The sequence below is a fragment of the Microtus oregoni genome, unplaced genomic scaffold (genome assembly GCF_018167655.1).
Source record: "Microtus oregoni isolate MIOR12 unplaced genomic scaffold, Mior012 000012F_ref0000307, whole genome shotgun sequence".
NCBI lineage: Eukaryota > Metazoa > Chordata > Mammalia > Rodentia > Cricetidae > Microtus > Microtus oregoni.
This window is the reverse complement of record NW_024543071.1, coordinates 22,171,121-22,196,047: the sequence shown is the minus strand read 5'-3', so window position 1 is coordinate 22,196,047 and position 24,927 is coordinate 22,171,121. Positions and strand designations below refer to the sequence as shown.

The following is a 24,927-nucleotide window of genomic DNA, read 5'->3' as shown; positions in this document are numbered from 1 at the left end:
GACAGAGGTCTGATCTCCAAAATATACAAAGAACTCAAGAAATTGGACACCAAAAGAACACATAATCCAATTGAAAAAATGAAGTACAGGCCTTAACAGAGGAATCTAAAATGGCTGAAAGACACTTTAAGGAAATGTTCAACATCCTTAGTCATCAGAGAAATGCAAATCAAAACAACTCTAAGATTCTATCTTACACCTGTAAGAATGGCCAAAATCAAAAACATTGATGGCAACTTATGCTGGAGAGGTTGTGGGGAAAAGGGAACACTTCTTCATTGCTGGTAGGAATGCAAGCTGGTACAACCCCTTTGGATGTCAGTGTGAGGATTTCTCAGAAAATTAGGAAACAACCTTCCTCAAGACTCAGTAATACCACTTTTGGGTATATATCCAAAGGATGCTCAATCATGCCACAAGCACATGTGCTCAACTATGTTCATAGCCATAGCCAGAACAACTTAAATGCCCCTCGACCAAAGAATGGATAAGGAAAATGTGGTATATTAACACAATGGAGTAATACAAAGCAGAAAAAAATAACATCTTGAATTTTGCAGGCAAATGGATGGAGCTAGAAAACATTATTTTGAGTGAGGTAACCCAGACCCAGAAAGACAATTATCACATGTACTCACTCATAGGTGATTTTTAAACATAAAGCAAAGAAAGCCAGCCTAAAAACCACAATCCCAGAGAACTTAGACAACAATGAAGACACTAAGAGAGACTTACATAGATCTAGTCTACATGGGAAGTAGAAAGTAGAAAAAGACAAGATCTCCTGAGTAAATTGGGAGCATAGGGACCTTGGGGGAGGGTTGAAGGAGGGAAGGAAGAGGCAGGGAGGGAAGCAGAGAAAAATGTAGAGCTCAATAAATATCAATAAAATTTTTTTTTTAAAAAACCAGCAAATCTAGGAGTGGGTATAATGAATAACCTGAACACACTGCCTAAGATCTGAAATGTTTAAATATCTAAATGTGAGTCAACCAGATGGCTTGTATAAAACTATGACGTTTAAGAACTTGAATTCTGGGGGCTGGAGAGATGGCTCAGTGGTTAAGAGCATTGCCTGCTCTTCCAAAGGTCATGAGTTCAATTCCCGGCAACCACATGGTGGCTCATAACCATTTGTAATGAGGTCTGCTGCCCTCTTCTGGTCTGCAGACATGCACACAGACAGAATATTGTATACTGTATACATAATAAATAAATAAATATTTAAAAAAAAAAAAAGAACTTGAATTCTGACTCTGGGAACCAAATAGTAGAAGACAAGAATCAGCTCCTGCGAGTTGCTCTTTGACCTCCATACACAGCACCACCCACACACAAATAAATGCAATACAATTTTTTTGTCTGTTTTTAGAGATAAGCTTTCTCTGTAGCTTTGGAGCCTGTCCTGGAACTAGCTCTTTTTTTTTTAAATATTTTTATGCTTTATTTAACTTTATTTTATGTGCATTGGTGTGAAGGTGTCAGATCCCCTGCAACTGGATCTTCGGACAGTTGTGAGCTGCCATGTGGGTGCTGGGAACTGAACCCGGGTCCTCTGGAAGAGCAGTCAGTGCTCTTAACCACTGAGCCATATCTCCAGCCCCTGGAACTAGCTCTTGTAGACGGGGCTGGCCTCGCACTCACAGAGATCTGCCTGCCTCTGCCTCCTGAGTGCTAGGATTAAAGGCATGCGCCACCACCACCTGGCACAACACAAGTTTTTAAAAAACAAATAAATATGGGGCTGAGAGGTAAGTGATTAGAGCATTTACTGTTCTTTCAGAGAACCCAGGTTCAGTTCCTAGCACCCACATGGGTAGCTCACAGCCATCCTTAACCCAGTTTCAGGGGATCCAACAACTTCTGGCTCTGGCAAGTATCTGCATACTTGGGACAGAAATAGGTAAACTCAGGTTCACATATATACATAAAATAAATCATTCTTAAAAATAAATGTATGCTTACATACATAAACACAACTATAAATGTCTTTATATATCATAAATATCAGGGATCTGAATTCCAAGTTTGTTTTGAAATGTGGAATTCCTTTCTGCCTTTCATTTACCTTTTTTTTGTTGAGGCAGGGTAGACCAGGCTGACCTCACAGAAAGCCTTCTCAGCTCTCCACCGTGTCCGCTCATTTACATTTTCTGTGAAAGTAACTTTAGGTTAGCAATGTTTATATCTGCTTCTAGAAAGGTAGTAAATTTAAAAGTTGTTTAAAATGTGGCTTTTTTTTTTTTTTTTTTTAAAAAACCAGGAATCTTCCTGCAAAGTCTGTGGAAGAAGCTTTACGTCACCGGCAAGAGTATGATGAGATGGTGGCTGAAGCAAAAAAACGAGGTATATTTTACTTACAATGTTGTAGTTAATTTGCAGATTTTTAACTATTTAATTTTCTTATAAAGATAATTCTTATTTTTCTATAGCATTTTTTTTATAATTTAGGTTTGTTTTGTTGTTTGTTGTTTGTTTTGGTTTAGGTTTTTTATTTTAATTTTTTAAGACAGAGTTTCACTATGAAGTCACTCTGGCCTTGAGCTCTTCATATATTTCAGGACTCAGTCTTTCTAGTTCTGGGATTATAGGTGTGAGCCTCCATGCCCAGATTTAGTTTGTTTTTTTTTTTTTTTTTTTTTTAAGAAAATTGTAAGGGGGCTGGAGAAATGGCTCAGAGTTTAAGAGCATTGCCTGCTCTTCCAAAGGTCCTGAGTTCAATTTCCAGCAACCACATGGTAGCTCACAACCATATGTAATGGGGTCTGGTGCCCTCTTCTGCCTTCAGGCATACACACAGACAGAATATTGTGTACATAATAAATAAATATTTTAAAAAAAGAAAATTGTAAGGATATTATTCATGAGCTTATTCCTGTTGTTTCTCTTTAATAGTATTTAGACTTTTGCCCTTTTACAATATTTTTTTTCATGCAATGACAAGTCATTCTTCCAGTGTTACTTTAGTTTTCTCTATTACTGTGAGAATATAATTTGAACCTACAATTTACTTTTATAATTAGTAAAGTCTACCTAAAGTCTCAGTGTTGCCATTTGGTTAGGTTTATAAACCTCGTTTGTACAATTTGTTTTTATTCATTTCTTTTTCCTCCAATTTCCACCTATATAAGTGTAGTTTAACAGTGTTTGTAATATGTGTTGACCATCATTAGTTAAGGATAAATACTCATTTTATAAATATGTATTTCTAATATATATTTATTTTATATATGTTTTAAGACAAAATTTATTTACTGATCCCCCCCCCCCTTTGGCTTAAGTGAATGGAATGGAGTATGTAATAACAGCATATAGTTCTGCTTTATGCTATGCTTTGGAAGTAAAGTTGTGTCTTTAATGTTAGAGTAAGCATAATGGATATAAGCCCAGTAATAGCCTTCTAAAATGCCTAATTACTTGAACATTGGTTGAGTTTATTTTAATATATATAATTATGAATATTGTTGAATTTGTGGCTGGCCTGGTCTACAGAGCAACACAGGGCTACACAGAGAAAGCCTGTCTGAAACCGCCCCCCCCCAAATTCATATACAGTAAGCTTTTATTTACTACTTTATCTTGACTTTACTATTTGACTAATATTTATTGAGAAGTAGATGGTGCATTATGTAATAGAAATAATAATAAATTGGGAAATTGAAATGCTTTAGGCTTAATCCTTTTTAATGTGATCTCTGATTGTGAAACTCTGAATAGGTCCACTATTTCCTTATCTATAACTTTGGAAGCAGGTGATTATATTGGATTTTTAACCTCTTATTTAACACTTTTTTCTTAAAGACATCTTACATACAGTCTGAATACATAAAATATAGATGTAGAGCCAGTGCTTGGCTTCTTTCTTATCTCTCGAGACAGTTTCTCAGGCACACATGATACACAAGTTGAAAATACTTTGGCTAGTTGATCTCCTACAAGGTCTAAATATTTTTAAAATAACTTTCAATTTTTTTTTTTTTAAGACAGTGTTTCTCTGTATAGCTCTGGCTATCCTGGAACTTGCTCTGTAGTCCAAGCTCACCTTAAACTCACAGAGATCTGCCTATCTTTGCCTCCCAAGTGCTGGAATTAAAGGCATGTGCCACCATTGCCCATCTTATAACTTTTGATTTATAGCTCACTTCTCTTTATATTTGAGGCAGCTTTTGTTCCAAGATTGTGACATCTAAACTCAGAAGTGCATTATTTTTGTTTGTTGAAAATTTTTCATTTTAACCTAATTAGTAAAATAAAACACCATTCTAAAAAGTATTTATAAAGTAATAGTGTCATTGTCGAAATCATTTTAAATATATTGTTTTTATTGAAATTAGTAAATCCCTTGTATGAAAAATGGCTCTTGCTAGTTGCTTGCAGTTTTTTTATATAATTATTTTATCAACAGTTTTCATTTTGTAGATTAATTAAACAGAACTATGTGGTACAACCAGCTAGGCATAGTGGTACACATCTATATTCCCAGCCCTAGGGAGGCAGTGCTAGAAGGATGAAGTACATGTGAGGACAGCCTGGTATACACAATGCATTCCAGGCTATCTAAGAAGAGAGCCTGTCTTAAGACACCCTGAGGATGTAAAGCAGTTGGGAGAAGGCCTGCCTAATGTGGACAGAGTCCTGGGTAGACCCTCATACTGCATAAGCTAGGAGTGGTGGCACTCACCTGTAATCCTAGAACTCGAGAGGTAGAAGCAGAAATATCAGGAGTTCAGGATTATCCTAGCTTTTTAACAAGTTTGAAGCCAGCCTGGGCTACTTGAGACCCTGTCTTACAAATAATTAAAGGCTATAAAAGAGAAACAAAGGCAAAGGAAAATGTAGAACAGCCAGGCAGCATAGGCAGCCTTGCAGAACCTTGTCTCAATGAAAAAGCAAAACACAGAACAACCAGAAAGAAGTAACAGCAATTTACTGGTCATTTTTAAAAAATTCTTTTTGCTCTTTACCCCATTACTTTTGTGAGATCGAAGATGGTACTTTAAAAATGATGTTAGACCAAGGTTTTGTTTCTTTTTCTCCCTTTTTTTTCCTCTCTACTACTAGAAGATTCTTCTTGAAGGAGCCTTTTTTATAGACTTAGGTACAAAAGGAAGGGATTTTGATCTAGCTCATTTGTATTGAAATAATTCTTACTTGTTCAAAACAGAAATTAAAGAAGCACATAAAAGAAAAAGAATAATGAAAGAACGATTTAAGCAGGAAGAAAGCATTGCAAGTGCAATGGTAATTTGGATCAATGAGATACTGCCCAATTGGGAAGTAATGTAAGTAAGCAGATTTTCCAGAAGTTTAGTGTGTCTCCAAATATTTCATCTTTTCCAAGTCTATATTATCACTTCTCAGCATGTATCTTATGCTGTAGCTAAATTTTACTATTAACCATTGCCTGAATCGCCTCGTGTTTATCTCTAACCCTTCATGAACTCCTGTCTCTAATGCATCCTCTTCTTACTGACCATCCTCTGTGCTGTTAAAATCTTACTTGTCCTCTGGAACCCATGGAATATGAACTGACTCAGGAAACTTTTAGTCTTCTCAATTACCATTTTTTTAATTCTAATATAACACTAATTGTAAGAGATTCATTACTGAAAGAGCTCATTAAATAGAAAAATATAAGGTACATTTATCAGATGTTAAAAGTGTTGCTAAAGTTGAGTATGATGGTACAGGCCTGTAATCCCAGTAATCTGGATGCTCAGACAGGAGAATTACCATGAATTCAGTGCCAGCCTGTGTAATATAGTGAGTTCCAGACCAGCTAGAACTACCTAGAGAGACAGCATCTATAAATAAATAGATACATAAGAAAAGAAAGAAAATTAAAAAACAATAAAAGGTATTTTTAAATGCTGTTCTCTTAAGTGAGAAAATAAGTGAAATACAGTCTTTCCCCTGTGAAAGTTCTGTGATACTTTAAGGCAGATATTCCTCTTGCCTTTTTTTCCCTTCACCTTTTTGATCTTTTCCTTTTTGACAATATTTCTACATATGTTTTATCTTCCCTCTGGACTTCTATAATGCATGTAGGATGTACATTGACAATTTGTTAAATATTGGAAATGTGACAGACACAGTAGTCCCACTTATCTATACTCTTATTTGGAAAAATTTGTTTACCTGTGGTCTAAAAGTAGAAAATTAACTAACTGAATATAAATAGAAAATTCTAGAAATTAAAACTCAGGGGGCTGGAGAGATGGTTCAGTGGTTAAGAGCATTGCCTGCTCTTCCAAAGGTCCTGAGTTCAATTCCTGGCAACCACATGATGGCTCACAACCATCTGTAATGAGGTCTGGTGCCCTCTTCTGGCCTGCAGACATACACACAGACAATTGTATACATAATAAAAATAAATAAATACATTTAAAAAAAAGAAATTAAAACTCAGAAGTTTAAATTGTATGTTTTTCTGAGAACCTCAGTGAATCTATTCTGCACTACTTTGTCCTGGCCATAAATCATCCTTTGTTCAACATCTCCGTGTGGTATACAAGAACTGTCCATTACTCACTCAGTGACATTTCAGTTACCTGAGCTGCTGTCATAGATTGCAGAGCTTCTGTTACTTTTACTTCTGTTCTTTTACTTATGTAACAGTAGGGATCCTGGTGATCACATTTGTCAAAGAGAAGCTGTAAAGGACTTCCTTTACGTAGAAGTACCCTATTTTATATAATATTTATTATAGTATATCCTTTTATTGTTTGCTATTGTTCATCTCTTATTGCGTCTAAATTACAAATTCAACTTTAACATAGTTACATTTGTATAAGAAAAATCTCTAGAGTTTGATACTATTTGTGGTTTTGGAGTTTAGAATATATTCCCTGCAGATAAAGAAACTATTCTATTGTCTATGTTAAGTAGTTACATTTGAGTCTAAGTACTTCTATAAGGCAGTTATATTTTTACTCACATTTATCTTACTCAAGGTCATCTAGCTACGTGTTTTGCTCAAGGTTATACAATGAGTGGCTCAACTGGATTTGAATCCAAGTGAACCACTGCTCCTTAAAAACTAGGGGCTCATCCAGGCCTCACCCATAGTAGGTTCTTTGTGATTTTAGTTTTGGTACTGAACTGGTAGTTCATTTTATGCCCTTTTTATTTTTAATAATTTTCCATATGGTTCTGATTTTCTGATTATCACTTAAATAAGTAACATCTGTCTGGGGCCATTCCCTTTAATTCCCCGCAGTCCATCTATGAGGCTTTCACAGTCCTCAGGCATGAACTCAAAGGAAAGAATGCATTACATCCTTACCTCTTTAAGTTCTTAAAAGTCATCTGCTGACTTGGCCGTAGGTAAACCAGTATGCAACTAGGATTTTTGGTATAAAAAGTAACTTTTTCCTTTTTTCTCCTCCTTTAATTCTAGGCGTAGTACAAGAAGAGTTCGAGAATTGTGGTGGCAGGGATTGCCCCCTAGTGTTCGTGGGAAAGTTTGGAGTCTAGCTGTAGGAAATGAACTAAATATCACTCCTGGTTTGTATTCTATATTCAGTTATTCCCACACACACAAATTATCATCTTCAGAGTTTTATAAATCATGTTGGTTCGAGTTGTCATTTAAAAGACACTACCATATATATCACTTTCAGAGCATGCCTCATGCCCTCCCAAACTTTGTAATAGTTAATGAGTTTTTATATATCATCATATACGTAAGATTTGCGGGCTTTTTCCTCTACTTTACAGCTATCACAGTAGTGTTCTTGGCATAAAATACTACACATATAGTTGATGTAAAGCTTCTGAGAGTCTGTGTGCTGAAGAGTAAGCACACACAGGAGATGCTAGTTTAGCACCTGAACGGACTGATTCCATCTGTGTTCAGACAGTAAACAATGTACTGAGGGAACTTAATTTTTTTTTTTTCCCTGCTGGATGTGTATCCAAACCAGTCCTTTTATTTAGAGTTTGAGTATTTTTTTTCCTAATGTTTTAAGTTAACAAAATCATGGGTTTCACTAAGTTTTTGTTGCGTTCTATTGTTTAGATTTTATTTGTAAAGCTTGATAGCTCCATCCTTTAGCGCTTAGGAGGCTGTGACAGTTTTGCTACAGTTTTGAGGCTGCTGGGGCTCCACAGTGGGTTGTAGGCCAGAGTAGGCTACAGTGTCTATAGAACCTGATAATAATGATGATGATGATAAAGTTTAGAAAAAAAGAGACTTTCAAGAAATTGCCTTGTCTCTTAAAACCTCGACAAGTATTAAAATCCTAGAGTCATTTTGATAATTAAAGAAAAAGTTTAAATAGAATTAGGATAATACCAAACAAAATAATTTTTTTAAGAAGTGGGCATGACACATGCCTGTAATTCTATCAGTGTAATCTCAGCACACAAGATAGAAACAGGAGGATCAGAAGCTTAAGATCATTCTGTTTACATAGTTGAAGGGCTACCTGAGATTGACTGAAAAAATTTTTTCTAACAAAATATCAGCCTGCATGATAGTGTTAATCCTATATAGGTAGACAGTTAACTATAATACCATAAGAGACTTCCATCTCTCTCTTTGGAGACTTCAATCTCTTAATAGTAGAAGTAATATATTGTATGGCTGGGGGTATAACTCTGTAAAGTGCTTACCTACTATGAATATGGTTTGGTCCTCAGCACTGCATAAACCAGGTATACCTGTAATCAGCACTCAGAAAGTGGAGACAATAGGACCACAAACTCATATACTACTTAGTGAGTTCAAGACCAGATTGGGCTACATGGAACATTTTCTCAAAAAGAAAAGAAAAAAAGAAAAAAAAAAACAAAAGAAAGGAAGAAAGGAAAAAGGGAGTAAAAGAGAATATAGTGGCAACATTGTTATTTTTTAAGTATATATTTAATATTTATTGAAAAATAAGCAATAATATAAACTTTAAATGCTGTCCAAACTAGTCCTGATCTTACTGTCAGCACACTGTGGCTGTACTATATACTGTACATATTCTCTGTATATATTCTCACTGTCCTGGCCACATCAACAAACATGCTAAAGCAATATCAAACCACTTAGACTGTTTTTAGTCTCACAGTCTAAGAAGTTAAAGTGAAGTGAAATATTTACAGGGTATAACTGAAAATAATTTAGAAGTATTTCCAAAATATCTTTAAAAAAATGAAACCTGTGTGGGTCATGAGATTGCTTAAGTCAGAGGGTGCAGTGCAAACCTGATGACCTGATTTTGACCCCTGGGAAGTGGAAGGAGAACCCACTCCACACAGCTGTCCGTCTCTGGCCTCCACGCTTGCCCAGGACACATGTTGCCCCTATAATAATAAGTACATTTTAGTTAAAAAAGAAATCATTGATCTATTTATTTCAGCTCTAAGAATCTACTAGAAGGCAATACATAGAATTGGGCTCAAAAGTTTTTTGACAAGGATGTTCATTGCTGTAGCTGACATTAAACGAAATTGGATAAAATCATAAAAATCCAAATGCCTGTGGGTTTTGTTTGTTTGTTTTTTGAGACAGGGTTTCACTGTGTAGCCTTGGCCATCCAGGAACTACATCTACAAGCCAGGCTGACCTTGAATTCACAAAGATCCGCCTCTGCCTGCCTCCCTAGTGCTGGGATTAAAGGAGTGTGTCACCATTGCCTAGCCAAATGCCCATTTTTAATCATTACAGTGATATCAACTGTATATATTACAGTTACATGATTTTTAAAAGTTGATTTTTCACCTGGTGGTGGTGGCTCACACCTTTAATCCAGCACTCGGGAGAATGGCAGGTGGATCTTTGTGAGTTTGAGGCCAGCCTGCTCTACAGAACAAGTTCCAGGACAGGCTCCAGAGCTACACAGAAACTGTCTTGAAAAAACAAAAAGTTGATTTTTCACCAAAGGCAAAAGTTGAGTTTGAGGCAAGGCTAGTCTACACAATAAGTTCCAGGCTAGTCAGGGTCACACAGTGAGACCCTGTCTCAAAAAAAAAAAAAAATCATGTAGTTAACATTAAAAAAAAATAGAAATGGAGTTTATTAAGATATCTTAATGTAGATTAGGCCCAAGGGTTAGAGAAAGGTGCTAGGGTAAAAATTAAGACACCCAGAACATAGGTGTAGGCTCTTGTTAAGAGAGCCACACAGCATGTTCATTTTATTTTTAAAAACAAAACTTACCAGGCTGTGGTGGTCCAGCACTCAGCAAGCAGAGGCAAGGGGATCTCTGTGAGTTTGTGGCCATCCTGATCTATAGAGTGAGTTCCAAGACAGCCAGGAATACACAGAGAAACCCTGTCTCGGAAAAAAAGAAGAAGAAGAAGAAGAAGGAGGAGGAGGAGGAGGAGGAGGAGAAAAGTTGGCGCTGGAGAGAAGGCTTAGTTAAGAACAGTTGTCTTCCTTGCAGAGGACCTAGGTGGCACAGGTGTATTATTTATTAATCATTGACCCCTTATTTGTATTTGTTTTAGTCATGAAATTTAAAACAATAGAGAATATCAGCTAAGAGTATGGGCTGTAAAGCTAGGTAGGTTCTGTTATTCTTTTTTAAAAATGCTCCAAGATCCCCGCGGCAGTAGGCAGCAGAAATGCTGTAGGTCCCAAATGGTGGCAGCGGGCCATGTGGTGGCAGGCAGCGGGCTCTGGGAGCAGCCAGTCCCAGGCAGAAATGGCTGCCGGTCCCAGAGCGGCAGCCTGAGCGGTGGCGGCAGGCCATGTGGCGGTAGACAGCGGGGCCCTAGGAGCAGCCAGTCCCAGGCAGAGACGGCTGCTGGTCTCAGAGCAGTGGTGGTGGGCCATGTGGCAGCAGGCAGTGGGCCCCAGGCAGAGACGGCTGCTGGTCCCCGAGCAATGGCTGGTTCCAGGCAGGGAGACACATGGCGGGCGGACAGAAGACAGAAACATGGATAGACACGACATGCAGGGTGAGGTTGAATGTTTATTCAGGGAGTTATGGAGGAGGAAGGTTGAAGGGGGGGACAGAGAGAGAGAGGGAGAGAGGGAGAGAGAGAGAGAGAGAAGAGGGGAAAGAGACAGAGAAGGGGGGGGAAGCAGAGAAGTGGGGAGAGAGGCAGAAGCGAAGCTGTCTCTCCGAGAGGAAGATGGAAAAGAGAGCGAGCTCAGGCCCGAAGCTGAAGATCAGCCTGCCTCAGCGGATGGGGAGGGGAATGGGTGTGGCTTGTCTCTTAAAGGGACCAAAACCATAACATTCCCAGGTCTTCCTTATAATAAAAAGCACATATGTCAAGGAAGCAGAAAAGGAAGGGCCCAAGATGGCGGAGGGCAGGTCAGAGGTAATGAAAGTGGGCGTGGCTTGTCCCTTAAAGCAACAGGAAAGCACAACAGGTTCACATCTGGTTCCAGTGTGTATCATCATTTTCCCATGATGAGAGCAGACCCTGAAATGAGAGTGTTCTCCATTCACACCATCCTTGTCCTGGCTTTAATCCTGCTTCCCCTTTCCCTTTTGGATTCATGTGAAACTGAGACAAAGGTCTCTTCACTGGGGATATTATAAATCTTCTTGGGAAAGTTACCTTTTAGATTTTTTAAAATTAGTTCCCACATTTTTCTTACTAGATCAATTTTGTGATTTCCTAATGTGAATGATTTGTCAGCTGGAGCCCTTTCTTCTTCCAGGACAGCTTAAAACTGGGAAAGAAGGAGACTGACATGTAAATGGTTTGAAACTTTTAAAAAATCGATGTAGTTGGTAATTGACAGCCTCAAGTAATTGTATGCATAAAATTTTAAACCGCAGTTACCTCTTCTACCAAATCATTCATGGATTTGGGCATAAGTATTTTTAACTTTTTACTTCTCTTAAATTTTATTTTCGGGGCTGGAGAGATGGCTCAGTGGTTAAGAGCATTGCCTGCTCTTCCAAAGGTCCTGAGTTCAATTCCCAGCAACCACATGGTGGCTCACAACCATCTGTAATGAGGTCTGGTGCCCTCTTCTGTACAAGCAAACAGAATAATGTATACCTAATAAATAAACAAATATTTAAAAAAAATTTTATTTTCAAGTAATATGTAATAATGATTAGTAAATAGAAAGGGAAATCCAATTATAAAGTATGTTTGAAATATATGTAGTCAGTTACTTTTAAAATCCGAGTCTTGATAATGTAAGAATACTTGTTATAGTTGTCATACATTGGAATATTGTGTTAAAAAGAAATAAACAAAAAGGTCTAGGTTTTTTTGTTTTGTTTTTTGTTTTGGTTTTTTGAGACAGGGTTTCTCTGTAGTTTTGGAGTCTGTCCTGGAACTAGCTCTCGTAGACCAGGCTGGTCTTGAACAACAAGGTCTGGGGATTTAAGTCAGTGGTAGAGTCCTGGACTTAGGTTCAGTCCCCAGCAGTGCAACAAACAAACAACAACAACAACAACAAAAAACCCATTCAACAACAATTGTTCCTACTCATATATAACTTCTAATGGAACAAGGTAAAATGAGAGCAATACATATCTGGCATCACTTTGTTTTTTAAGATTTATCTTTATATTTTGAATTATGTGTATATGCTGCCTATGGGAATATGCATGTGAGTACAGGTACCCATGGAGGCCAGAGGTGTAGGACCCCTGGAGCTGTAGGTACATGTTATTGCCTGACCTGTGTATGGGGAGCTGAAATCGGAACCTATACACGAGTGGTAAGCGCTCTTACTGCTGTGCCATCTCTCCAGTCCCTGAGTTTTTAAAACTGAGGATATATAAAAATCAGATGTGCACATCTTCACATTTGGAGTAGTTTATAAGAGCCTTGCTAACTGGAGTTACATCTTAAAGAAGGAAATTTATTTTTATTCCATGCTGTTCTGTACAGTTTGTGTTCTTTAGAAACCATTTTTGTGTTTTACATTTAAAACTAAATAGAATTTTTAGTCCATACCTTTAATTTCTGCACATGGGAGGCAGAAACAGGTAGACTGCTGAGTATGAGGCCAGCCTTATCTACAAAGCAAGTTCTAGGATAGCGAAGGCTACCTCTCGAGAACCTGTCTCAAAAATAGAAAAGATTCCAGAAGATGCCAGGCTGGTGGCGCGCATCTTTAATCGCAGCACTTGGGAGACAGAGGCAGATGGATCTCTGAGTTTGAGGCCAGTCTGGTTTGTAGAGTGAGCTCCAGGACAACCAGAGCTACGGAGTGAAACTTTGTCTCAGAAAACAAAACAAAACAAACAAAAATAAACAACAACAACAAAAAAGAGAAAAGATACCAAAACCTATAGAAAATGACTTGTTTAATTATTGGTAACCCCATGAATGGGTATTATTTTCTCCAATTTACAGATGAAAAGATCAAGTTCCAGAGTAGTTAAGTAAGTTTCTTGAAATCCCAGAGGTAATAATTGGCAGAGTAGGAATGCAGTCTGGGTCTGACTCCTCAAGTTTTAGCTGCTCCTGGCCAGTTTGGCTGTTGAGCAGCACCCCCCCATTCCTGGAGTTGGCAGGAGACCCCAGGATGACCTTACTCCTGTGTCACATCATAAAGAATTCTGATAAAGGGAGTTTGCTTCAGTTTACCACATTTTTTTTTTTTTGTGGTTTTTCGAGACAGGGTTTCTCTGTGGTTTTGGAGCCTGTCCTGGAACTAGATCTTGTAGACCAGGCTGGTCTCGAACTCACAAAGATCCGCCTGCCTCTGCCTCCCGAGTGCTGGGATTAAAGGCGTGCGCCACCACCGCCGGGCTTGTTTTTGTATTTTGAAACAGGGTTTCTCTGTGTAGCTTTGGAGCCTGTGCTGGAATTCACTTTGTAGACCAGGCTGGCCTTGAACTCACAGAGATCCACCTGTTTCTGCTGGGATTAAAGGGTTGTGCTACCCCCACTCTTTATCACATTTTTGATACCTGCTTATAGTGAAAATAAAAATGTGAATTTATTTCTTTTGTATTATTTACGGATTTTTGTTTTTCTCCCCAGAACTGTATGAAATCTTTCTTTCAAGAGCAAGAGAACGGTGGAAGAGCTTCAGTGAAACCAGTTCTGATAGTGACGTTGAAGGTATGAGGGTTTCCAAATGGGAATTTCAAAACCCAGGTCCTGAATATAGCACTGGGATTTTATATCATGAACCCGATTTAAGTACAGCACCTCATTTCAGTGGATGATAGAATTCCGAGCTGTGGAAAGGGAAACAGGCTCAGAGTCGTTAGTGAGTTAGAAGCAAGAGGCTGAGCTATAAGTCAGGTCTGTTTGATCCAGTGACGAATCAAGTGTTTTCAGACCAAGTTGTTAATAAAGACTCAAGTTTTTCACTCTCTGAAATCATCTTTCTTCATCCACTGAACTTAGTCCTTAGTAAATCACATATAGTTCTTACTGGGATTTGCCTTACTCTTTGTTCATTTAATTAAACCATAACTCCCACCCTTACTTCTCTCTGCCTTGCCAGTTAGTTTTCTTAACCATTTTGAAGAATTTTTTCCTTGTATCAGTTTATTAAATTTAGGCAAATTTATTTATCTTTGTAGTCTGATAATGGAGAATCATTTTCCTAATTCTTTTTTTTTTTTAGATAGGTTCTCATTCAGTTCAGTCTGGCCTTGAAGTCACTGTGTAGCTGATGATTACACTGAACTTCTGATGTCCAGTCTCTATCTCCAAAGTTCTAAGATTATCTGTGTGAGCCACTATGTCCTATGGATATATGTTGTGGACATAAGTTGATGCTGGGGATTGAATCCAGGCCTTCATACATGCTGAGCACGAATTCTTCCAACTAAGCTATATTCCCAACCTCCTTTTCCTTCCTTCCTTCCTTCCTTCCTTCCTTCCTTCCTTCCCTCCCTCCCTCCCTCCCTCCCTCCCTCTGTCCCTCCCTCACTACCTCCCTCCCTCACTACCCCCCTCCCTTCCTTTCTCCTTACTTCCTTTCGTCCTTTTTTTGTGTTATATCTACTGTGAAGAAAGCAAACTCACTGGACATAGTGGTAGTGGTACACTCCTTTAATCCCAGCAGAGGCAGAGAGGTAGGTCTCTGTAAGTTCGAGGCCAGCCTAGTCTACAAAACAAGTTTCAGGATAGCCAGGGCTGTTATACAGAGAAACCCTGCCTGAAAAATATAAATAAATAAAAAAGGAAAGCAAACTCTTTCTTGCCTGTAAGTAAAACTCCAAAATGTATCTTTCAATAAAGAAATGGTATTTATCTCATAGTGGTTGTCTATTAGGAAAGGGAAATATTAGTAAGTGGTCAGAGAGAAGACTTGATTTTGAGGGCCATGAGGAATCATGTTGAGATCAGTCAGCTATTATAGCTGTTTGTGAGGAACTGCAAATGCAAAGGGAGTGAAGATATGTGAAATTTTGAATTAGCAGAATCTCAGCTGTTGCATTATTCTTTTCATTTATTTATTATTATTATTTGAGATATATTTATTTATAGCCCAGTCTAGCCTTGAACTTGCTGCCTCTGTTTCTAGAGGACTGGGATTACAGGTGTGTATCCGTATATCCCCATCCCTGGCTCAGTTTTTATGAAGTGCCAAAATTATACAAATTAAGATCGGAAATGTCAACATCAGCAACAATAGGGACAGGTGGCGGTGGTGCATACATTTAATCTGAGCATTCAGAAGGGAGAGGCAGGCAGATCTCTGTGAGTTTGAGGCCAGCCTAGTCGACAAAGTGAGTTCCAGGACAGCTAGGGCTGTTACACAGAGAAACAAACAAACAAACAAACCAAAAGAAAGTCAAGCAAACAAAAAAATACCTAAAACTGAAACTCGGTGGTTGAAGAACAATTGCTCAGAACCACAAACAAAACAGAAAAAAACATATATGAAGTAAAATGGCATGTGTCTGAGAGTAAGGGTAACACACCTTTATCGCTACACTTTAGGGGGTGGAGGCAGGAGGATTGGGTTCAGGGTCATTTTCAGCTGTGTAGCCTGAACATGAGAACCTTTACAAAACAAATTGTACTTCACAATGAGTTAATTGAATGTAATAAAGAATTATGCCAGGGCTGGCAAGACAGCTTAGTGGAAAAGGCATGTACTGCCGAATCTAAGGATGAGTGTGATTCATAGCTCCCTTATGATAGGAGAGAACCAACCAAGGTGCAGCCGGAGGGAGAAAGAGAAGTAGATACCATGTTTTCTTGTCTGTGGTTGGTGGTCTATAATTCCAGCACTTATAAGGCTGAGGCAGAAGTACTGATATGAGTTTGAGGTTAGCCTGGGTTACAGAGTGAGACCCTCAGAAGGGAAACAGGACTAAAGGTGTAGCTCAGAGACAGTGCCTGCCTAGCATACACGAGGGCCTGTGTTTAACCCCCAGTACCACACAAACTAGGTATAGTGGCACATGCCGTAATACTAGCATTCAGGAGGGTACAGGCAAGAGAATTAGGAATTCAAGTCTACATGGGGAATTGAAGTTTGAAGCTAGCCTAGGCTATGTGAGAGCCTGTCTCAAATTCCCCACACAAAATACAAAAGTCGAAAACTAGTTAGGCAAGATGCATGCCAGCACTTGAGAAGCAGAGACAGGAGGATGGCTATGAATTTGAGGCCAGCTGGGTGACCATAGTGAGTTCCAGGACAGCTGGAACAATATAATGAGACCTGTCTCAAAACCAAACAAAGAAGACAAAAACAATGCTGGGGGTGGGGGAAGAGGCTAAGTCCTAAGTTCTAACAAAGACTATTCAGTGTTCTTGCACATTCTTGATTATTCAGCTTTTCTACTATGTTAACATATAGGCAATGCAGTTGGCCTCTGCTTAAATGTATTTGTTTGGTAATACAGGTATATCTGTTGCTGACCGAGAGGCTAGCCTGGAATTAATTAAGTTGGACATATCCCGTACATTTCCATCTCTCTACATCTTTCAGAAGGTGAGGTTTTCTAGTCAGTTTTTAACAGCTGTTTTATTTTATTCTTTCAATACTCAGTGGGACAAATTCTGTAAATCCATAAGCACTATTTTTTATTTTAGTTTTTTGATACAGAGTCTCACTATGTATCCCATATAGAGCAGGCTGGTATAGAAGTCACAGGATTCACCTGCCTTTGCCCTCCAAATGCTGGGATTGAAGACATGAGTTACCATGCCAGCCCACATATTATTATTTCTATAATATTTATTTATTTTTATTTTACATGCATTGATGTTTTGCATGCATGTATGTCTGTGTGTGGATGTTGGATCCCCTGGAACTGGAGTTACAGACAGTTGTGAACCATGTGGGTGCTAGGAATTGAACTTGGGTCCTCTGGAAGAGCAGCCAGTGCTCTTAACCATTGAGCCATCTTTTCAGTCCCCAGGTATTATTTTTTTTGGAGAAACAAATATTTTTTTTTTTTTTGGGTTTTTCAAGACAGGGTTTCTCTGTGGCTTTGGAACCTGTCCTGGAACTAGCTCTGTAGACCAGGCTGGTCTCGAACTCACAGAGATCCGCCTGCCTCTGCCTCCCGAGTGCTGGGATTAAAGGCGTGCGCCACCACCGCCCGGCAGAAATAAATATTTTTAAGATTTGAGAAGAAGTCAGGAATGGTGGTAGATGGGTTTAATCCTAGCACTCAGAAGGCAGAGGCAAGTGAATGTCAGCCTGCAGCTACATAGTGACATCTTGCTTTAATAAAACAAAAGAAGCATTCTTTTTAGCAGGAATGGAGAAATGGCTCCATGGTTAAGAGAAGGACCTGGGTTCAGTTTCTAGCCTACAACCATCTCTAACTCCAGTTTAGGGCATCTGACTCCCTCTTCTGACATCCGTGGCACCAGGCATATACAGATAAAACACTCATATGCATAAAAAATAAATTTTTAAAAACTAAAAATAATGTTAGTCTTTATATAAAAATGTAAAACTAACAAAAATTATAGCACCTGTTTTCTATAGAATACAACACATTGTAGTTATCATAGCACATATTTATTATGTGGTAGAACTTACATTTTTGTTATAGTTAATTTTTATGTTTGAATTAATGGATTTACCTGACAAACTGTTAAAATACAATACGTTGGTTCCAAGTTGTTTAGAATTACCACTGAACTAGGAAGAAATAGTTTACTTTTATATTTATTTTTTACAGGAATAACTGGCTATCTTTAATTCTTAATATTAAAATCCAAGGAAATAGTTTACATATAATACAGGCTATGAGTTGATAACATTTTTACTTTTGGTACCAGTGAGATGGATCTGCAGGTAAAGGTGCTTGCTGCCAAACCTGACAACTTGAGTTTGATCTTAGGAACCCACATAGTTGGAAGGAGAGAACCAATTCCTGACATGTATGTACCTACACATATGCACAATAAGTAAATAAATGAAAAAAAAAAAACACTGAAACTGGAGAGAAGACCCCACAGTCAAGATTGTTTGCTCTTCTAGAAGACTCAGATTTTATTCCTGGCATCTTTGTGGCAGATCACAGTTCTTTGTAATTCTAATTCCTGGGTATCTGACACTCTCTTCTGTCTCCATGGACATCATGCACACACATTGTCCACAGATATACATGCAGGCAGAAAACCTATATATATAGATTTTAAAAAGGACTATTGGAGCTGAGTGTGATGGCGCACGCCTTTAATTCAGCACTTGGGAGTTTGAGGCCAGCCTAGTCTGCAGCGTGAGTTTCAGGACTACCAAAGATACACAGAGAAACCTTGTCTCAAAAAACCAAAGGGGAGCCGGGCGGTGGTGGCGCACGCCTTTAATCCCAGCACTCAGGAGGCAGAGGCAGGTGGATCTTTGTGAGTTCAAGGCCAGCCTGGTCTACAAGAACTAGTACAAGGACAGGCTCCAAAGCCACAGGGAAAAAAAACAAAAACAAACAAACAAACAAACAAAAAAAAACCAAATAGGGGGAGGAGTAAAGAAAAGAAATTACTATTGCTATTAAAATTACTGACACAACTCAGTATATCTGGTTGACTTTTTGTTTTTTAAAGACAGTGTCTTACTATGTAATCTCAGTTGTCTTGGAACTCACTATGTAGATCACATTGACCTCAAACTCATAGTGACACCTGCTTTGTTGGCATTAAAGTTGTGTGCTTCATGCCTGGCCACTTTTATTTTTCCTGAAATTATACAGAGTGAAATGAGCTCAGTATAAGAACATGTGCATGCATGTGCAAGGCCCTGGCTTCTATCTTCATGTGTGTATAGATAAAATAGAAAAAATAGAAAAATAATCTGTGTTTATCATATTATACCTTAGAAGTATTTAAAATTGTTTGTAAATTATAAGTTGTATTCAAGTGAGTATATTTGACTTATTATTTAAGATCAAACTTTTATTAATTCTGAAAACATCTTGATAAATGCATGTAGAATATTTTTATAATGATTAAATATTCTAAAACTGGTTAGAGAATGCTGCAGTTTTTTAATTTTAGTTTTGCAGTTTTTAATATTTCATGAGCATTAACCTAGAGATACTTACAATTTCAAATTTTATTCCTCTTTCCTAAGGGTGGTCCATATCATGATGTTTTACATAGTATCTTAGGGGCATATACATGTTACAGACCTGATGTTGGTTATGTAAGTATTTGTTTCAGTCTGATTTTTGCATATAAACATTTTATCTGTACCTATCAAGACTTCCTATGTTGTATTAGATATTTATAGACACATTATCTGTAGCTTTATCTTTTGAGCTTATTGATTTACCTGAAGAGGAAGTTTTCCATCTCTTACCAACTATCGAGAATAAAACTGGCTGCCTGTTAACACCTCTGCTATCAGTGATTGCTTTGGCTTGTCTCCCTAACCATCGTTTCTCTGTGGCTGTTCCTCTATTGAATAAATTCTTTGCATATTCTGCTATATTAGGGGAAGACAAGTTACCTGTCGATACAGGATAAGGGTAGGAAAACTTCTCACTTAGTAGACTGGACCAACTCTGCGTTTTCGCCCTACTCTTCAACTTGAGAATGTCTCCCAGCTTCAGTTCTTGAGCCAGACAGGATTCTCTGGCTCGACGACTGTTGGCTTTTCCTCCTGCAGACCTTTGTTTCAGCATTCCCACTTGTTTTAGTTAGAACTGCTAGGATGATGTTTCCATCATTTACACCGTTGGTAACCTTTTCCATTCTCTCTGTCCTCCCAAGGTAATATTTACATTTCCCTTTACTGTCATGTTGGATTTGGGGAAGAAACAAAGAAAATTTGAGTGTCCAGTGTTTAACTAGAAGTTATTGAACTTTCATCTTCTCTCCTTTCATTTAAAGAACTGTAGAGATTCCATTGCCTGGTCCAACTTTGTTCTGTTTTATATTAATTTGTATATTTCCAGAGAAATCGGAATAGATAAAAAAAATTATTGAAAACAGTGTGATGTCTCATCCCTGTAATCCTCTTAGTATCCTGAGACAGGGGGATTGCTATGAGATTGCTTTCACCCCCAAGAAAAGAAAGAATGAATCAGTGCAATGTAGTAATATTAGTGAGTGGGAATCCATCTGAAGTATGTTACAATGTAGTAATATTAGTGAGTGGAAATTTATCTGAAGTATGTTACAAGGGAATGCAAGAAGCTGGAGATGGCCGAGCAGTAGTGGTGCACACCTTTGTTTAGATCCAGTACTCAGGAGGCAGATACAGGGGCTGGAGAGATGGCTCAGAGGTTAAGAGCATTGCCTGCTCTTCCAAAGGTCCTGAGTTACCAAAAAAAAAAATAAAATAAAATAAAACCTTGCCGGGTGGTGGTGGCGGCGCACGCCTTTAATTCCAGCACTCGGGAGGCAGAGGCAGGCGGATCTCTGGGAGTTCGAGACCAGCCTGGTCTACAGAACTAGTTCCAGGACAGGCTCCAAAACCACAGAGAAACCCTGTCTCGAAAAACCAAAAAAAAAAAAAAAAAAAGAACCAAAGGTCCTAAAGTTCAATTCCCGGCAACCACATGTTGGCTCACAACCATCTGTAATGAGGTATAGTGCCCTCTTCTGGCCTGCAGACATACACACAGACAGAATATTGTATATATAACAAATAAATAAATAAATATTTGAAAAAAAATACAAGTTTGCTGGGCGGTGGTGGCACACGCCTTTAATCCCAGCACTCGGGAGGCAGAGGCAGGTGGATCTCTGTGAGTTCGAGGCCAGCCTGGTCTACAAGAGCTAGTTCCAGGACAGGCACCAAAGCTACAGAGAAACCCTGTCTCGAAAAACCAAAAAAAAAAAAAAAAAAAAAGAGGCAGATACAGGCAGATCTCTGTGAGTTTGAGGACAGTCAGTCCAACAGAGAGAAACCATCTTGACTCCCCCCCCCCCCATAAAAAGAAGCTAGAATGGTGATTATAGACAGACCTTTCAAAATATTTGGTTGGGAACAAGACACATCCATCATTGCATTTACTCTCAGGGGACTCTGTGTGTATGTCTATTATAGAATTCTTGACTATGTTTTTAATTAAAGAGACGTATAATTGCTTTTTTAAAAATAAGTATTTATTATGTATACTGTTCTGTCTGCATGTGTGCCTGAACACCAGAAGAGGGTACCAGACTTCATTACAGATGGTTGTGAGCCCCCATGTGGTTGCTGGGAATTGAATTCAGGACTACTGGAAGAGCAGCCATCTCTCCAGTCCTGGTGTAATTGCTATATAGATAACTCACTAGCTATTTTATTAAGGCCTTTCATAATGTAAATGAATCTTTTTCTAAGTGTCTTCTATTCATTCCATTATAAATGTTGTATTCTGTATGGGCTGTCATTTCTTTGTTTAAGCTTTTTTTATTAAGGGATTTTTTTTTCTCCTTCATTTTTTTCTTGTGGTTCCCGCAAGTTCAGGCTGTTTCAAGTCCCACAACTTCTTTCTTAGAATTTTAGCAATTTATTCATAGACCTCTTTTATTCTTAGTTCTTTGTATGCTATGATGTGAAAACAATCCCTTAATTTTCATTAATGTGTAATTTTGAAAGAATTTAGACTAAGAAGAAATAGAGCAAATAAAGGCTGATTTAAATTTTTTCTGACTTATTAAACCCTATCACATGAACAATCAATTAAGATTAGGAAATTTCACAACTATTACAGTTTGTTAGTACTTGCTTTTATGGGACGGGGAGAAATCAGTAAATTCTTAATGTTTGTAAATTTTGAAGAGGGTGACTAAACTCTAGAATTATTTAAATTCATTTTTATCTTCCTTTCCCCTTGAAAGGTCCAGGGGATGTCCTTCATCGCAGCTGTGCTCATTCTCAACCTGGAAGAAGCAGATGCCTTCATTGCCTTTGCAAATCTCCTAAATAAGCCATGCCAGTTGGCCTTTTTCCGGGTGGACCACAGCATGGTATGAACATTTAGGATAGACTGTGTTTGCCTCTTATGTTTCTGTACTCTGAGTGTCAGCTTAGAATAAGAAACACGGAAGGATGAAGTTTTCATTGAGTGGCAGTTTTAGGAAAACTTGAAGCAACTCAGAGGAGTTGCTAATAAAATTTTTATTAATATTAATGATTTTTCTTTTTGTAGTAGATTATTTTGTAATTTTATTGATTTTATTCCCTGTTTATAGATGTTGAAGTATTTTGCAACATTTGAAGTATTCTTTGAGGAAAACCTGTCCAAACTATTTCTTCATTTCAAGTCATATAGCCTTACACCAGATATATACTTGATAGATTGGTAAGTCACTAACAGACATAAATAACAGTAAAAAGGAAATAAACTATAACTTTCTCTGTTTTTTAGGAAATATAGTAAATCTGATAGATGAGATTATGCGTGTAAAAGAACCTTTCCCTTACAAATAGAAAAAGTCCCACATTTTATAGGGACATATTTAAAAACAGACTGGAGCCAGATGTGGTACATGCCTTGAATCCCTGCACTCCAGAGGCAGACACAGGAGGATCTCTTTCAAGGCCAGCCTGATTTACAAAGTTGAGTTCCAGGTATACAAGGAGAAATCCTGTCTTGAAAAACAAAACAAACAAAAAACATAGACTGGAGAGAACCATAGAAATCGCTCAGTGGTTAAGAGTGATTTGTGTGCTGTGGTGATGCAGTTCTTTAAAGAAAAAAAAAGTGCATGCTACTCTTGCAGAGAACCTGAGTTCATTTCCCTACTGGGGAAATGCCTGAGCAGCAGCTCCACAGCCTGTAACTATAGAAGGATCTAACACCTTCTGCTGCCCTTCTCCACTGCAGTTAGGTCACACACACACACACAATTATACAATATATACACATATATAATATATGCAGACATATAAAATATTTTAAGATAAAAATTATATATATATATATGTGTGTGTGTGTGTGTGTATTAAAGTCTTTTGCAAAATAGAGGAAAGAGAGAAGACTAGGGGACTGGGAAGATGGCTGAGCATGGGAAAGCACTTGCCACACAATCTGATGTGATTTTGACCCCTGTAACCTATATAAAAAGCCAGATGCAGTGGCACAGATCTCAGCATTCCAGTGGTGATATGGGAGGCGGAGACAGGAGAATCCCTGCGAAGCTAGCTTAGAGTAATGAGCACAGCAGCAGAAGCAATAGAGACCCTGCCTCAACAAGGTGCAAGACAAGAGCCAACTCCCAATAGTTGTTCTCTGACATCATATGTACCATGGCAAACATGTGCTTGCACACACATGCACACATGAAGTAAATATTTTTTTAAAAAAGAGTGTAGTAATATCTTGAAATGTAGTGAATTGTAATGATGGATTATTTTATATAATGCCTAGCATATACTGATAACTCAGGGAAAAAATAGTTGTCATTTCTTTATTCTTAACACAGAAAAGGTATATGGTAATATTTCTTTAATAAGATGTTTTTCAAAGCTTTATCCAAAGTTCTGAAAGAGGAATAATTCCTTGTTTAGATGCTAATATTTATTTTCTTATTTCCAGGATATTCTTTCTAATTTTGGGGGTTTGTGTGGTAAGCAATAGGCAGTTGACTTTAGTATCACTGTGAATTTTGATAAGAAGTGGAGAATTTAGGATGGGAGAGATGGCTTAGTGCTTAAGAACACTGGCTGTTGTCCCAGAAGATCCAGGTTCAATTTCCAGCAACCTCAAGGTGTCTGTAACTCCAATCCAAGGGAATTGGATGCCCTTCTCTGGCCTCCTCAGGCACTGCATGAGCAGACATACACACAGGCATACGCATTAAATTAAAAAAAAAAAACTTTTAAAAGTGAAGATTATGAAGTTGTCAACAGTAAGGAGTAGTTATGGAACTTTATTTATTTTTGAGACAGGGATTGTAGTCCAGGCTGGCTTCAAACTTCCTTTGTAGTTGAGGATGACCTTGAAATTCTAGTCTTCCTACTCTACCTCCCAAGGTTAGAGTTTCAAGCTTGTGCTACCATATTCAGTTTATCCTGGGAATGATGCCCAGGGTAGCTTGCATGCTAGGGAGGTGCTCTGCCACTGACCCTAGACTAGCTGTAAACTTTGGTGTAGAAAAATGAATAAGCAGATAGTGACCTTTACCAAATGGGATGTCTTCCTAGTCATTGGGCCTTTTTCAGTTCTCTTCCCTGGTATATTCTGGTTTGCTTCCTCTCTCTCTCGCTGCCCTCTCCCTCCCTCTTTCTCTTTCTTTCTCCACCCACCTTCCTCACTATTGCTTTAGTTGGTGTTCTCCCTCCATACTCCCCTTTTCCCCTCCCTCCCTTGTTGTTGGTTTGGTTGACATGTATAGTGCTGAGGATTAAACACAGCCTTACACATGCTTGCAAGCTTCTCTAGGATTAAGCTGCACCTCAAGTTTTGAACATTTTTTTATATATCTGACACTGTTTTAAACCCTTGATTAAACCCTGGGTATAGTAGTGCATGCCTGAAGTTCTAGCCCTGGGAGAGGCAGAGGTAGGAGGAGCATGAGTTATAAGCAGGAGCCTGGCTATATAGTGAGAACTTGCCTGCCCCAACCTCCAATAAATACATAAAAACCAATAACAAAATGAGAAAGTGACTTTACTACTTTAATTTCAAGACAGCCCTAAAATAG

At 38.3% G+C, this 24,927-nt stretch overlaps 1 protein-coding gene across 4 annotated transcripts in view; it reads left to right on the top strand.

Annotated features, from left to right (window-relative positions):
• The window catches only part of Tbc1d12 (TBC1 domain family member 12), a 79,372-nt gene that overhangs the window by 49,699 nt on the left and 4,746 nt on the right, over nucleotides 1-24,927 (top strand). For 3 of the 4 annotated variants that reach the window (XM_041661828.1, XM_041661831.1, XM_041661829.1), the window contains 8 exons: nucleotides 2,264-2,346; nucleotides 5,165-5,282; nucleotides 7,400-7,506; nucleotides 13,903-13,983; nucleotides 16,734-16,822; nucleotides 19,418-19,489; nucleotides 22,120-22,248; nucleotides 22,474-22,583. In XM_041661828.1, the coding sequence (XP_041517762.1) occupies nucleotides 2,264-2,346; nucleotides 5,165-5,282; nucleotides 7,400-7,506; nucleotides 13,903-13,983; nucleotides 16,734-16,822; nucleotides 19,418-19,489; nucleotides 22,120-22,248; nucleotides 22,474-22,583 (789 nt within the window). The remainder of the gene's footprint in view (nucleotides 1-2,263; nucleotides 2,347-5,164; nucleotides 5,283-7,399; nucleotides 7,507-13,902; nucleotides 13,984-16,733; nucleotides 16,823-19,417; nucleotides 19,490-22,119; nucleotides 22,249-22,473; nucleotides 22,584-24,927) is intronic. The other variant, XM_041661830.1, reaches the window with a different exon arrangement.